The sequence below is a fragment of the Ochotona curzoniae genome, unplaced genomic scaffold (genome assembly GCF_017591425.1).
Source record: "Ochotona curzoniae isolate NIBS_2020 unplaced genomic scaffold, NIBS_Ocur_1.0 scaffold_4701, whole genome shotgun sequence".
Lineage (NCBI taxonomy): Eukaryota > Metazoa > Chordata > Mammalia > Lagomorpha > Ochotonidae > Ochotona > Ochotona curzoniae.
The window spans coordinates 57318988-57335556 of NW_024467122.1; the positions used below are offsets into that span (position 1 = coordinate 57318988).

The 16569-nt window shown below is 43.3% G+C and overlaps 1 protein-coding gene across 1 annotated transcript in view; it reads right to left on the reverse strand.

Moving 5' to 3' along the window:
• Positions 1-1182: 1182 nt before the first annotated feature.
• Positions 1183-16569, reverse strand: part of TNFAIP8L3 (TNF alpha induced protein 8 like 3) — a 34270-nt gene continuing 18883 nt past the window's right edge. The window contains exon 2 of the mRNA XM_040969258.1: positions 1183-2644. Within this exon, the coding sequence (XP_040825192.1) occupies positions 2082-2644 (563 nt within the window). The 3' untranslated portion in view covers positions 1183-2081. The remainder of the gene's footprint in view (positions 2645-16569) is intronic.

Here is a 16569-nt window from a genome sequence, read left to right on the forward strand (position 1 = left end):
CTGCTTTTGGGTCTGAGTTACTTGTACTGGTATCTTTGTGTGAAAAACAAACTTCTAGACCCATTTCTTAAGTTGAAAAGCAGACCCAAGTCCCACAAAAACACCAAAGCAGGCCTGAAGGAATCTGCGTGGGAAAATCCAACTCCTGCTGGACCTGTACCTACCAGGTAGAGGGAGGCAGAACCCGATGCCTACAGCTCCCACCAATACTGCCTAATGACCAGAGGCCACCACAGGCCCAATGGTTCAGGTCAGAGATTAGGAGACAAGACATATTTATTTAATATAAGAACAGAGCCTAACTTATTCATCCACATTCCATGCTGGGCATCCTTTGTATGGACTAATTCTAGGGGCAGAAGAACTCTGTGGCTGCGGAAATTGTACTAATGTTGACATGGGAGCTGGCTGAGTCTGACTCAGGAGGGTCAGTGTACATTGTGCCATGGTCTCTCACAAATCATCTCTTGATACCGTTGCTGGGGAAAGACCAAAGAGTGAGATGAATCACCTAGGATGATGTTTTTACAGTATCATCAGGCAAAGGAGAAGCAGAAGAAAGGGTGGAGGCAGCAGATGCTTGGCAGGCAAGCCAAGTCTTCTGATGCAGCATGGGGTCATAAGGACATAAATACACTCTCCTGATGTTGGCTAAGGGGATCTTGAGAAGATGCCAGACATCTCAGTGTGCAAGCTAGGCTGTGAGAGTCAGAGGACGTGGTCTGTGTGGGAGCCTCTTCCCCACTGGCCTACCTGAAGACCTGGAGTACAGATCTCTTATTCTTCGTTTTCTTCTTCCTTTCAATAGCATTCTTTTTTTTTTTTAAGTTTATTTATTTGAAGGCATGGTTACAGGGAGAGACAGAGAAATCTTCATCCACTGGTTCACTCTCCAAATGGCCGCAATAGCCAAGGCTGGGCCTTGTTGAAGCCAGGAACCTGGTGCTACAGCTGGGTCTCCCACGTGGGTACAGAGACTCAAGCATTTGGGCTGTCTTCCACTGCTTTTTCAGGTATATCAGCAGGGAGTGTTTTGTCGGGACTCGAGCTGGCACCCATGTGGCATGCCCACAGTCTAGGCACTTGCTTAACAAACTGCATTGTAACACTGGTTCCTTAACTCCATTATTTAACTCCAAGAAATTTTAGTTTGAATCACAACTCCAAGACATCTAGTTTTAATGGCATAGTTTCAATTTATTAATGAACCAGAGAAAACAGCACAAAATGACTGTGAAAGGCTAAGAAATATGGATGAAGGTTCTTTCAGCCTGACTGCCCTGTGCATGCCCTGTGCAAACCTGTGAGGATGGTGCCCCTTAGGGGAGGAGGGGCACAGTGCTTCCTTGTTTCTGTGTGATGGGTGGGCAACTCCCAGTGGCCATGGAAGCCTCCCTCCACAGGATCATAAACCTGCTCTAAAACCTAAAAAACATAACTCTTCTAATTTGCATTTAAACCTTTTTCCCCCACACTTTTGGATTATGTTGTATTTCATGAAGCAATACACTGAGAGAGAGGTTGCCAACTCAGCCTGGTAGATTCTACTGTCCTTTTTTTTCTATGCTGCTTCATAGTTCAGATCCATGTATATCCCTCTCACACTCAGAAGAGGAAATACTAAGTAACCTTCCACCATCATTTTCCAAAGCAGGGACACACATCATCTCCTGCAGTCCTCACAACAGCCCTGTGAGGTAGGCAGACAGCCTGTGGTCCTGGGATAAAGGGCATGGAGCTGTGGAAAATGGAGCTGGGAAGCAAGTCCCATCCTCAGGCTCCTAGTCCAGGCTTCCTTCCCCTGCCATGAGATGAACTGAGCTCACCTGATGAACAAAGCAGCCTTTCTGGTTGGAAATAATGCAATCCCTTGGGCTTGCAAATACAGGTGACGGTAGGACAGGTGTCAGATAATTCAGGCAATAAACACACCCGAGTTCAGTCCAGCATCAGCATCAGGGGATGGAACAGGACAGAATGTAGGCATCTTTGACAAGGGTTTCTTGTTTTCTTGATTCTCACTCAGATGGCAATGGGCAGTGTAACTTTCAATCAGCAAAGTCTGGGAGGAGGGAGACCACTCAAAGGACTTTCTCATCTAGCAATTTATTAATCCCTTCACAAATTCGCTTGAGGTTGGGCCTACAGTCTCCATCTAGACTATAGAGAGTGGAGAGGAACTCCACATCTGCAAAGTGGTTGAAGACATGGTTGATGCGCCCGTGGGTCCGGGGTGTCAGGTGCCGCTGCACCAGTTCGTGCACCAGCTCCTTGCACTCATGCAGGAGCTTGGAAAGCACATTCCTATCAAAGGTGTATTCCACCTCGTAGAAGCTGACCATGGTCATGGCTGTCTGGTTCAGCTTTTTCCGGAACTTCTCCACAACCACAACTTCCTCCTGGTTGAACTGATTGTTCCGGTAGAGGATCCCAATTTTGATCGCCACCTTGATTAAGTCTTTCATGATCTTGTGTGCTTCTTTCTTGTTGTGGGTGTATTCTTTGGTGACTTTGTAGAGCTCATCAAAGATCTCGCTGCTGGTATCATCAATCAACATGTTAGCCACCGTTTTGCTGGCTATTTTGCTCAGGATCTTCTTCTGGGCTTGAAGGGCAAGACTCTTGGAACTGAAAACATCGGGACCTATGAAAAGGCAAGAAGTGTTATAGAAATATGAGAACTGTTTCTTATGTTTCTACGAGTAAAACACACTAAATTTGGGATGAGCATTTCATTTAGTGGTTGGAATTGCTGCTTGAGACTTCCATTTTTCCTATCAGAGTGCCTGGATTTGGGTTCAAGTTCCAGTTCTGGCTCGTGATTCTGGTTTGCTGCCAGTGCTACTCCTTGGAGGACCTGGCAATGGCTTAAGTGGCTGACTGAGTTCTGGGCTCCTGGCTTCTGTCTGGCCTTGTCCTGGCTGCTGAAGGCACATTGCGAACGAACTGGCAGACAGGAATCTCTCTTGGTCTGTCTTTGTCTCTGATAATCCACATTTCAAATTAGAAAAAAAGACCAAGTTGATTTTTATGTTCTTTAAGCAAAAACTGATGCAATTTTCTAAGCAAACCCCTCCCCAGCTTGGTTACCCCACTTTCCTCTGCACATGGCAAGCTTATTCATCCACTTTGAACCTTCGACACTGTGTTCATGCTCTTCCCTTTGCCGGAAGTGATCTCCTCTTGTATAGGTAAGAGTCTCATTTTTCTTTGACCTATTTCATGTAGAAAACCTCTACCAGGTCACAGCAAACTTCCTCTTCTCTCTGTCACACTGGAAACTATTCAGTTACAGAAATTACATGTGAGCAAATTCTTGCTTTAATGGCAAGAATGTAGTTCCAGTATCAAACCCATTTGGGAAGACATAGATAGTTGATCATGGGTCGGCTTTTTGACCGAGTTTTAGAATCTGTATTTCATCATGTCTAACTTGTGTCTTCCTCCTTTTGAGATGTTGATATTAGAATGTGTCTGTCAGTCATGACTGCCAGGGAGCTATTGTGCTGTGACTGTCTTTTCCTGTGTGCATGTTAAAATATACAACAAGTATCAGAGATTTGGGAGAAAGTGAAGAGATTTTTTTTTCTAAGAAATATTTCCCTGCCAGCGTTCTTGGCACCATAAAACATGGCTCTGTTTGAGAAATACCAACGTCAGTTATTCCAAGTTAACAGTGCTGCAGGTCCAGATGTTGTGGTATAGCACATTAAGCTGCCGATTGCTGTTTGCATCCCATATCAAGAGTGCCTGGTTTGATTCCTGGCTATTCCACTCCTGTTCCAGCTGCCTGCTAATGTTCCTGGGAGCCAGAAGAAGATGACCTGACTACTTGGGTCCCTGCCACCCATGTGGGAGACTCAGATGGAGTTTCTGGTTTCTGGTTTCTGGTTGTTGGTTTTGGCCGGCCTTGCCTATATGGTTATAGGCATTTGGGAAGTGAATCAGTAGATGGAAGAGCCTCCTCTCCCTCTGCCACTCTGCATTTTAATTAAATAAATCAGTAAATCTATATTTTTAAATTGTTGCACTCCGTTAGTGTGCTCTTTGTGAAAAAAGCTCAGGAAAACCATAATTTATTTTTCTGTTATTTTCTACATTATGAAAAAACATGAGAGTAACACATTGTGTCTGTAGAAAAGTCCAAAAAGTCTCTTTTAATAAATATAGATAAAAATTCCAAGTCACAAAACAGCAACAGTTTAAAATTTAATTGGCACCATTTTTTTCCTTTCCGAAAAGCATATAGAATGGTATCTTACAGTTGATGATGTCCTAGATTTGATAAATTATCTAGAAAGTCCCCAGTTAGCTGGAGCTTATGTTTGAAATGCAAGCCCTTGGTTATGCTTATTCTAGAGCATGTATGCCTGTTATTCTTATCTTGCCACAGGATTTTAGACAGGGTCTTCCACAGCACCTAGCAGTTCTGGGCACAGGGTGGAGTGGTATCTGTTGAGTAAAACACCAGAGAACCATTGCAGAAGAAGAAAGTAGTAAAATAGAATCACCAAATTTGCACTAAGAGAAACGAATAGTCCTTTGACAGTTGGAAGTCCCCTAGAATCCCTAGAGCTCTTATTCATTGCCCTCTGCCACACGAAGTGGCAGATGTGGTAGACAGAATGATCAGAGAAGTGGCCCTGCGCACTGGTTTCTGTTCTTGTTGGGGCCCTCCCCAATCTGGATCCTATCCACTCTGTTCACATCGGACTAGTTCCTTCAGCGGGCAGTGGTGAATCACTGGCTGCAGCAGCTTTGCAGACACAAACCCACTAAACACTTAAACACAATTTAAACAATGGCCTTGCATCTCCTTCCTGGGCTGGCCCAGCCTGGGATTCTTCCAGCTTCTTCTGCTTTTGGGTCTCTTCCAACTGCAGGGACCAGTTGGCTATAGCCCAGAGCAAGGTCACCACAGTGAAATCAGCAGAACTAAAGCAGTGGGGACCAAGAAGTTTCCACAATCTGAGACCACAGGTTCCTCAGGCAATTTCACAGCCAAGTGATACTGACACGGCAAGGATTTTTCACTTTTGTCTTGGTGAACATAGAATATACACATATTGTACAGAAATACAATAAATGAATGGTATATCCTAATTCTCCTGTGCCACAAGAAAGCTCTGGATTCCTGATTTATGCTCTTACAGGATCTGAGACCAATGATGTTCCTATTGAGTCTGGTCATCTACCATGGTCACCAGACCTCTGTATGAATAACCTTTATCTTTCTAAAAATCCAAGTTGTCCTCCAAAAGCAAATATTTGCAAGTACAAGGGAAGTTCAGAAGATTACCCTGTATGCTTTGAGGTCAATTCCACAGAAAAACCTTTGATGAGTTGAGTAATGGCTCTGTCATGGCAATGAGAACATGTCTCCCCAGGTGATTGCTCTAATGGGACCAATGGAATTTAAATGGATTTGTTCTGGGATATGAAGGAAAGAGTCAATCCTTTGTAGCCACAGCTGCTAACTATTTGAGAAATTCCTTTTAAAGACTCTAGAAATGCAGCAGGCATATACTTACACTGAGGCAATGGATCCCCTCAGTAAGTGTTAGGGCTGTGTGTAGCACTGTGAGAGCAGAGATGTGTGTGTGTGTGTGTGTAAGCCTCACTTTGCACCCAGGATCTATCACATTACTGTTTAAGATGAAGCCCTGCTGGCTAGCCTGATTCCGACCCCTGGCCTTGTTACCACCAGTATTTGCACCACTGTGTTCCAAGACAGTAGTCATTGCAGCTTTTGTTCGTATCTCCCCATATAATTTTTTTAAAAAGACATATATTTTGTTGAAAGGCAGAATTATGGAGAGGATGCAGCGAAGGGAAGAGGTGGACAGACAAAGAGAGAGTTCTTCCATCCACTGGTTCACTCCCCAGATGGCTGCAACAAACCTGGGCTGGTCCAAACTAAGAGCTAGGAGCTTGTCCTGGATGCTGGTGCCCAAGCACCTGGGCCGTATTCTACTGCTCTCCCAGATGCATTAGCAAGTAGCAGGATAGGAATTAGAGCAGCTGGAACTTGAACTTGTGCCTATATGGGATGCTGGCATCAGAGACAGCGGTCTTACATGCTATGCCACAGCACTCCGTAAGAATTCTACAAAATCTGTGTGCATCCTTGTATATTGTAAAAACTTGGCAACAAGCATTTTTTACCTTAGGGTAAAATAATATGAAAAGATGTGATTTTTGGGGTATTATTGACATTTTCAAGTTAATCTGCAAAATCATTCATTTAAGTGTGTTCAGTATTGTAATATAGTCACTATTATGGTCTAATGTCCATTGTTGTCTGAAAATGGCATGAGGAATGTCTCCCTTCAAAATTGAAAAACGGACTATCCTTTTTTCCCCTTGAAACTGTGTCTCTAATCTACCCACATAACCTAATGCAAAATGGTTATCTAGAACCCAACGTTGCACATGGATTGAAACTCAAATTGAGAGAAGGTTCTAGTGATCATCCCCAGGCATTCAAATTCACCTCCTGGATAAGTTACCATTTCAACATTTTAGGGGAAGGTACATTAAAGATCAAATGTAGAGTTTATTGATAAGGTACCTTTAAATGGGCAGTGGGCAGGACCGAGTTATGGTGCCTTGTTGGAAAAAGGCACTGCCAGAATGAGTTTCACATGATCCTTTGAGTTTGACCTAGGATAATTTATATCCTGGGATTGTACAACAAGAACAAGGTCTTCATGGTTGAAGCAGCAGTGAGAAGGGAGAGTCACTCGGCCTTGACCTCAAGTCAGTTCAGGTGGAGGGTTTGCAATTAAATGTTCAGAGAGTTGGTACTGAAGTTGGAAAGATAAATTGGGGCCTGTAAGTTGGGTCACTATAACCTCTTTTGGCATGTTACATGGCAGATCTCGGTACTATGAGAAGTGTGTACACCAGTTTGATTCCTGCTCTTTTCTAAGGGCAGCAGAATTCTAGTGGTATGTTAAAAGATGTCCTTGGGAAGAAAGAAAACTTCCTTGGTTAAGTAAATTTGGAAAACACTGGATCAAAAAAAGTGAGATTCCTGTCTTTGAGACTTTAAAATTATCCCTTTAATACACTAAGGTCTTCTGTCAATTTCCAGAGAGGAGTGGTGGGTACAGTAGGGCAGAAGAATGGCTTCTCTGAGGTGTCCATATCCTCGTTCTCCAGAACCCAGGAGTATGCTACCTTCCTTGAGAAAGGCAATTTTGCATGAGCTATGCATCTGGGGTTTGGAGTGATTATCCTGGATTATCAAGAGAACCCAATGCAATTATAACCGTAAGTGAAAGAAAGAGGCAACAGAGACAGAGGAATACATGTGATGCTGGAAGCAGAGGTTGGAGAAGATGGAGAGGAAGAGGTCATGAGCCAAGGAATGTAGGCAACCTGTAGAGGCTAGGAAAGGCCATGGAAATGGTGCTCACAAATGATAGAGCCCTTCTAATGCATTACTGTCAGCCTGGAAATCTCATTTCAGATTTTTGATCTCTGGAAATGTCAGATGATAAATTGCTGTTTTAAACCACTAACTGGTCATTTGTTTCAGCAGCATCAAAGAGCTAATCCAGGTGGCCCAAATGCAATGTGATATTTCCTACTTTTATTTGGTAAAGGAACTCTTTTTGTCTTCTGAGTAGAGTTGTGGCAGGCAGGAAGGTAATGTTGATATGGAGGAGCTGGCTTTGTCCGTACTGCCATGCTCTTTCAGTCTACCCATCTCAGGAAATATAGCAGGCCAGTCTGTGACGTGGCAGTTTGGCCTGTGATGCCCAAATCTCCTGCTTCCTGCACATTCAAAACTCCCTTTCTGTGCGTCACCAACCCTTTTCATTCTGTATAGTGAAAACCACTTCTGTGATGATACCGCTGAAAACTGATGTCAACTAAAAATATCCCACATGATTGCAGGCTGTGTTCCCATGATACCTTCAGTTCATTATAATCTCATTAAATAAAATTACTATGACTGATATTCACACTTCCATCATGTGCCTGATGCCAAGACACTTCCAAAATTTCTTAGAAAAGGAAAGGAAGTGGGCTGTACCCAAGCCACACCCTCTTTGAATATTCAACTAAACCCCATTCCAGAAGCCACCCCTTTTTCCAGATGGTGTAAAAGGAAGGCCTGGAATCTTATTGATTGTAGTTCTCCCTCCTGAGCCTACTCACACATCTCTGAGTGTGTACTTTCACATTGCCTATAAATAAACCTTGACTCTCTCCCAACCTCTCTCTTTCTTCCTTGAATCCCTTCTTGTTATGGAGAAAAGAGCTTGGAGCAAACCTAGCCAGGGACTACCATACCACAATGTCCAACTGTCCAATTTCCTAACAATAAGAAATTTCCCAGATTTTCATTGCTACTAGTTGTAAAAGTTCAGGCAAATGGGGAACAAGTTGGTCATTCTATTGCTGAAATATATCATTTACCCTAAGAATGAAGAAAGGAGAAGTAATGAAGAAAACATTTCAAGGTGTGGAAGATGCTATTAGTATTTCGGAGACTACCATCTCATCAGGGTAAGCACTACACTCCCTCCACAGGCTGCCATATTTACTGTCCTTCCACTACTGTTCAGTTCTAGAGTCCATCATAATCCCTTTTAGGTCCTTTTCAGACTAAGCTTTCTTTTGCCTCCTTTTTTTCTGTAATTATTGTGCATGTACTATTTGATTTTCTCTGTTTTAGACACTAGTGGGGAGGGGGGAAAGCCCTCAAAAAACAGTATTCCTTTGGATCTAGCTCTAAATATGATCTTGTAGAGAGACCAGATATAGACAGTGAGTTCAAATTTAGAAACATGTGCAACAGCCCAAGCTGACCTGAATTAGAACAGCTGAGGTAAACCCTGAGGGCTCTGAAGATGGATTTGAATGCAGGCAGATGAAGATAGCTACTGTTAGGAAGTGATTTCCAAGGCCACAGACATAGAACAGTAATTGTCCCCAGGATGCAAAAGCCCTGATAGAGTGCCAGCCACCTCTCTTGTATTACAATTTATTATTTACCAAGGAGGGAATGTGAGATTCAAACTCCCAGGGTGTGGGAGCAGCAGGATTGTAGGGTCAGTCCCTCTCTTGTCTTGAAGATCCTTTGTCCAGAACAGAGGAATCCAGATGTCATGGCCCGTGACAGTCATTGGGCTTTGAAAAAGCATGACAAACCCCCGCCACCAAAAGATCCCCACAGTCTGCCTTAGATTCTCCCAGTTCCTGAAGAGATTCTGCTACGGCCAGGGTGGGACCCACTCACTGAAGGTGCCATGCCCCAACATGCATCCCAGTTGTCGTTAGTCCTGCATGATGCTCCAGGAAAGTAGCTTCTGGGGTGAGTTTAGTGAGTTTGCAGATGACTGTCTCTAATGGCTTGCCCTTCGGAGTTTCCTCATAACAGGTCGCTTGGTAGGGCTTTTAGGAGTCCTGCAGTAAAGACACCTGTGGAGTGTTGTTCAGTCCACAGCTTCCCAAACTTACTGGATACCTTTTGCCCCGGACTCCCTCCTGTGGCATGTGTTTTGCCACATATTGGCATGGGATGGAGGGAAAGAATATACTTTTTACAACAATATTTTACAACCCCCTGGGGCACACAATCTAAGGGTGGCCATGAGGGAGCACTTGTACTCAGAAGCTATCTTGCTCATGAAGATCTTGGGCTCAAGGGCCCAGTGAGGTGGCCTAGCAGCTAAAGTCCTTGCCTTGAATGCGCCAGGGATCCCATATGGATGCCGGTTAGTATCCCAGCAGCCCTGCTTCCCATCCAGCTCCCTGCTTGTGGCCTGGGAAAGCAGTTGAGGATGGCCCAAAGCCTTGGGACCCTGTACCCATATGGGAGACCTGGAAGACCTCCAGGCTCCTGGCTTCAGATTGGCACAGGTCTGGCTGTTGTCACTTGGTGAGTGAATCATCAGACGGGAGATCTTCCTCTCTGTCTCTCCTCCTCTCTATATACCTGCCTTTCCAATAAAAATAAATCTTTTTTTTAAAAAGATCATGGACTCACTTTCAACCATCCTTCTGTCTCAGCCTTCTGCAAATGGCTCATCTAGGGACCCCTGAGGCAGGGACACTGTGGATTGAGGAAGAGTGTGAACTGTGCTTTGCAAGTTTAGAGCCGGAGTGTGGGGATACAGGCCTCATAGTGGACACATGTTTGTTGGTGATAAAACAGCAATATATCTCTTATTTCTCTTATGTCTCCTATTGCTTTTTACCAGGAGCCTTACGAAATCGCTTTTGGCCAGAGAAACCTTGCTTGAACCAGTATTCCCATTCTCCAGCCAGGGAAGTTACTGAATTGTTCATGGTATCCCAGACTCTTTGAACATAGAGATAAAAATGTCATTAAGCAGCTATATAATTTAGCTCATCTGACCAGCACACTGAGACAAACCAAGGAAGCTTTGTCGGAGAATACAGGGTTTCCTCCTATCAAGACTAGTGGACAAGCTAAGACAGTGCTCTGAGAATAAGAAGTATTCTTAGAACCTTCAGGAAGAAAGGTTGGGAGAACAGTGTGACAATGGTAGTCACTAGTTTGGAGAGAAAAAATAAGAGAACTTCACTGCGCACTTTATTGCGTGAAAAAGTGCTAGGACCAGTGGAAGTTACTGCTTTTCTAAATGATGTTCAGCTGGAAGTACAAGAGATGTTTTCAGATTTCTAGAAAACAGGCTCTCCCAGATGGTGAAATGCCAAGCTGATGGTGACAAACAGCAGGAAACTCTTACCAAGCTGAGTGAGTGGGCTGAAAAGGGGCAGATGAACATGAGCACGGTAAGAACGAGGTAAAAAATTTGGGGGAAAAATAAAGCAGATGACGGTTATAAAAGATGACAGGCTCTGAGCCGGCTGTTGCAAGCCAGGAGAGTGCTTTAACTATGGACACAGGCCACAGGGATGGCTTGTATGCTCTTGGCTTACTCACAGGGTTCTGCAACTTCTCTCCCTTGTGACACTTCTAAGGAGTGTGTGGAAAAGTTGACTGTAAGTAGAGATAACTGTGTCAAAATGAGAAAATTGGAAATGATTGTAACAGCCAACAAATAGGCCCACTTCCGTAAACAGCTGAAAAGGACAGGACAGGGAATTAGATAAAAATGTTAAGCAGAAGTGTGGAGATGGTACCCGGGGAGGAATAATGTAGTGCTTAGCGAGCACTGTTTGTTAAGATGGGGGATCCAGAGTAGAAGGAAGTAGGCATGGTAGGGTAAAACCCTGGGGAGACTCCACGTCAAGGCTTCTGGTACACAGCCAGCAATATGAAAACTGTCAGGAAAACACTTCAAGCAAACCTCCTTGAGGTGGAGTAGCCTCACAAACAATTTTGAATTAGAATTTCCATGATGAGCAACCATCCTCCCGCTCAGCTGCTTATGCACTTGGAAAAGCAGAATAGACATGTGTCATGGGCCTCGGGCTCCATCCTTCACTACTGATAAGAGGCTGTGAGCCAGTGGGGAGAAAGGTAGCATCCATTCTCCAACCCAATTTCCTTTTGTATTCCCTAAGTGTGTGGTAGGATGGGGTTTGCTGGAGAGGTGAGATGGTCCACAGGATGGGCTACCCATGACAATGATACATGCCTCCTGGAGCAGACAAGGCCCTTGCTTTGGTTCTTGGTTGTCCCTAGGTAGCTGTGGAGACAAGATGATTAAGGAACCTCAAGTGGTGTTTTGAAACATAAATGTCACACAGTTGGGGTGGCCTGAATGACTAAGGGAGGCATTTCCAGGGAAGTTACACTGAAGACATTTTTGCTTCCTTTATAAAACTGCTGTTTGGATGTTTGTGGAATATAAAAGAGCACGGGGCTGGAGGAGGTAGAATGAAATGTAATTGTTAAGGAATGATGGTGCCATTGAGCTGAGGACCAGCACAGACCTGGATTCTCCTCTCCCTACACAAAGAAAAGCTCAAAGCTTAGAAGTTCATGAAAAGCACCTTTTGTTGATCCAATCCCTTTCAGACTTGAGATGGCGTTTTTGAGACTTAACAAAGACATGTAGTAATACTTTAAACGGTATCTACAGTAAAACTTAGAAGACAGAGGAGGGCTAGGGAATGAGTTTTTTGACCAAAGGCTGACCCTGCACATCTTTGAGGACTTTTGGGGTCTGGCTCCTCCATTTCTCCAAAGCAATGATCTGCATTGAAGAAAGATCCCCTGGACTCACTCTGGCTTCTGGAGAGACCAGATATCCACCACTTGCAGCAAGAAGCAAGCAGCTTGTGGGGTGTGTGGGTGAGGTGCTGTGGTTGAGAGGGTAGCAGCCTTCACAAGGTACCCTGGCAGGGTCCATAGAGTGAAAATATTAGAATCTCTATGTATGTTTCCATCTTTCTGGTCATGGGATAATCTATGTTCTACTAATAGTAACATGCAGACTGGTCCTGTAGGACTATGGTGTGATATATAATTTTTTGGTGTGATATTCTTGGGGTGGAGACTGAGGAGGGGGTGTTTAGCATGTCCATCATTGGCTTGTTCCTTTCTAGCAGTTCTGATTTATTTCAGCATCAGTATATATGTTCTTGGTCATACAGATTCACTTGTCATGGAAGATCATGTTCATGGTTTCAAGACCAAGCTCACATATTCACTTATGGTGGGGCTTTTCTAATCAGACTATAAAAGTGCTGACCTAATCAGTCAAATCTGGGAAGCAATGAGCCATGAATTATGCAAAAATTCAGATGGCCTGAAATTTAGATTTCAGACACTTTTATTTGCCTTGTGTGTTTCCTAAAGGTAATAGGAAGTCATGTCAATGAACAAGACAATTATAAGGCACTCTGATTTCAATCTTTGTCTGATCCTCTGGACCCACAGGATGAATGGCCTTTGCAGAAGAGGGATGAGTCAAGGATGATGCTAATTGCTCAAGCTCTAGAGATAGAGATGCAGTTTGTGGGGGTCATTAAGATGCCAACTGACAAGGCTGGAGTTATGGCACAGCCAAGTTAAGCCACCATCTGCAGCATTGGCATCCCATATGAGGGGAAGTGTTTCAAGCCCTGGTTGCTTCATTTTCCATCCAGCTGCCTGCTAATGGTCATGGAGGGCAGTAGAAGATGGCTCAAGTATTTGGGTCCCTGCCACCCATATGGAAGACCCAGATTGAGTTCCTGGTTCTTGTCTTCAATCTGATTCAGCTCTAGACATTGCAGCCAGTTGGGAGAGATCTCTCTATCTCTTAGCTCTACCATTCATGTAAATAAAAAATTTTAAAAAGGTGTCAGCAGAAATAGTCATCAGGAAAGAGAAGCCAGCATGTGGGCAGATAAGTTTAGCTCTGAGTTCCAGGTGGCTGTAGGGCATCTAGGTGCAGGTGGCCACTCTGGCCTATCAAATTTTGCAACTCAGACCTCTCTTGTCTACCCCAAGGAAATCTTATCCAATTCCATGTGTAAGAGATGACAGCAGCAACAACAAAAAATTCCTGTTTCTGAAATAATTGGCCCATTAGGAAACCTAAGGATAAGCATGGCTGTTCCTTCAAAATGCAAATACTTGTTTAGCCAGTTAAAGTGAATTCTCTATTACTTTAGTCACAGCCAGATTATATTCTATTTAGAAGATCCTTCCCCCACCAAGAGAATGGGTTATTTAAGTTAGGGCAGGAAAGGTGCAGTGGGGTTGGGGTGGAGGCGGAAGAGTGGCTGAGTGATCCAGATACAGAATAGGGAGTGCTGAATTTGTCAGACCCTACCCCCTTTGCCATGTGGCAAATCACAGTGTCTCCAGCTTGCACCCAGATGTTCCTGAAATCCTGCCTTTGGCCCAGACCTGTGAGAGGCAAAGGTCTTGGCATAGTCATCCTTGTGTTTGGAGGGAACCACACATAATGAAATGTTGCAGTTCTATTGGACATTTTGGAGTGCTGAGTATCAATGACTGTCAAAACAGGGTGCTTCCTACAGGGGAATAGACTTATATCACTTCCAATATCTTACATTGCAAAATTATACTTGACAGGTTGCACTGTCCATCTTCAGGAGGAAGACCATGTTTTTTTTCCCCTTATTCTTGGACCTTGAAATAATTTTTTGGTTTATTGAAGAGAGACTGGCAGGGTACACTGGAAAATCTTTCAGCTCATTATGTCATCTTGTTTTAGGTATCTTAATACACCATAGCTCAACTCGATCCAATACACTGTCAGAGAAAAAGGTAACCTCCTGTGGAACCAGACATTGTGCATCTGAACTTTACCACATTAGAGCACAAAAAGGACCAGGAGCAACATTTTACAGACAAGGAAGTGGAGACACAGCAGATAGAGAGCATTCACTCAAAGCTGGGAAGTAGCAGAGCTGCAATCGAGCCCAAGCTCACCAGACAAAACCTGTAATTTTTTCTGAATGCATCTGCACTCAGAAAATTGCTGTTACTTTCCTAATGACTGTGATTCTCACTTATTTAAAATATTCAATAGGCCTAAATTTAAACTTTCATCTAATGGAAAGGAATTACATTTCATCTTTAAAAAGAAATACAAAGGGACAGTCTTATGTGATAGAACAATAGCACACATTCATCAAAACTTGTAGATGTAGCTTTTAGAAGGAATTTTATAGCTCTGCACAGAGTTACATATTGATTTTTGTTTTTTATATTGATGTTACAACCAGCTCTAAGTGAATGAGTGTTTGATCATTTTACTTGCCAGAGCTAACTGAAGCAGATACGTGTGAAGTCACTGGGGGCTGAGGGCTGAATCATCTCCAAATCAACAGGTTAATTTTGGAAATCTAAAGATATTTTTGTCTCACTGCAGTAGAAGGGCAACTGTCACTAAAATAACACCTACTTACATGCTGCCTTTAAACAAAGCTCATGCCTCCTGCATTTAACAAATAACTAGTGTCGCTAAGGACGGAAGATCATATTTAGGCATAACAATTAGATTCCACCTATGCAGTGCCTACTCTTTTAGGTGCTTTATGCACCAATAATTTGTCATATTCTTGCAACAACTCAAGGAGTTATTAGCATCAGCATTAGCATCACCATCAGCAGCAACATTTTACATCCAAGGAAACCAAAGCAAAGGGGGCCTAAGGCAGCAGGCATTGGCTAGTGGTTAAGACTCTGGTTAAGATGTCTAGTACCATGTGAAGCTGTGGAAACCCACCTCCAGCTCCTGATAGTAGCTCTGTGCCAGTGCAGATGCTAGGAGGCAGTAGTGATGGTTCAAAAGGCTGAGTTCCCACCACTTACATGGGAGACTTGGATTTGGTTCTTGATTCCTGGCTTTGGTCTTGGTCCCCAGCCCCAGACACTGTGGGCATTTGGAGAGTGTACACACACATTCTCTGTCTCTTTACATCTCAAATACATTTTTTTAAAGGGAGATACTAAATTGCTGTCCAGATCTGCCATTTGCAAAGTAGCAGAACTGGATTCGGCAGCTCTATGAGGTGCCAGGAATAGGATGACAAACATCAATTTTTTAAATGCTTTTTGAAGCATTGCCCATTTTCAGATGGAGATTGAGCAGGTTCTTTTTTCCCTTGGAAAAACGAAGTTTTAAAAAAACCACAAAGCACTGCAAACACAGACAAAAACAGAAGATCATATGACGAAGCCTAGGTTGGCCCCTGCCAAGAAGGAATGATTTCTAATACTAGCCAGAGGGAGGTGAAGCGCTCAATTTGTAATACCTGGCCTTCTGTTTTACCTCCTCAGAAAAGAGGCACTTCAGGTGCTTATGTGTATTTGTCTTATCTGTGGTTGTGGAATTGTGCCTTTCCATGTGAGTATGCATCAACATGATGAGGAAACTTGAGAAAATTTAAGGAAAAATGCATATTACAAAACAACTATGCATGGATTTCTAAGTTTTCTGTTGTTTACAAGTGGCTCACTTTATTTATATACCATTAGTTGTTTCATGAATTTTAAAAATTGTATTTATTTGAGAGAGACCCAGGCATCACTAGCTTAACTCCTAGGTCCACATATTTGTCCTAGATTTCAACTTTTTTTTTTTTGCATTTAAATGAGCTTTGCTTTTATTTACATTTTCCATGAATCTTTTGAACCTCATATACTAATAGCAGTATTTTAAACTTCATCTAAAGTCCTTCAGAAACCTTTCATTCAACATGCTTTTAAGATTTCACTTGCTGAGTCACTCAGCTGCTTATATAAATACATATCCATGATTCCTGTTGATGGATATTTACCTTCTCTCCACTTTTCTACAAGCGAAAAAAGCACCCGGACATGTTTCCTTGTGCACCTACCCAGCAGGGTCCCAGGCTCTACACCTAGAACACAACAGCCACGTCCTGGAGCAGATTCGCAAGTGGCTCTCTAGTGAGACTACTAATTTTCACTCACAGCAACAGAGCATACATTTCACTTCCTCATCAGCACCTCAAACAATCCAACTTTAAGAATCTGGCCAATCTGGTAAGCACACAGTGATACCTTTTAAAAAATATATTTCCCAGGTCTGGCTTGATGGCTCAATGGGCAAATCCTTACCTTACAAGCACTGGGATCCCATATAGATGCCAGTTCCTGTCTCAGCTGTTCCACTTCCCATCCAGCTCCTTGCT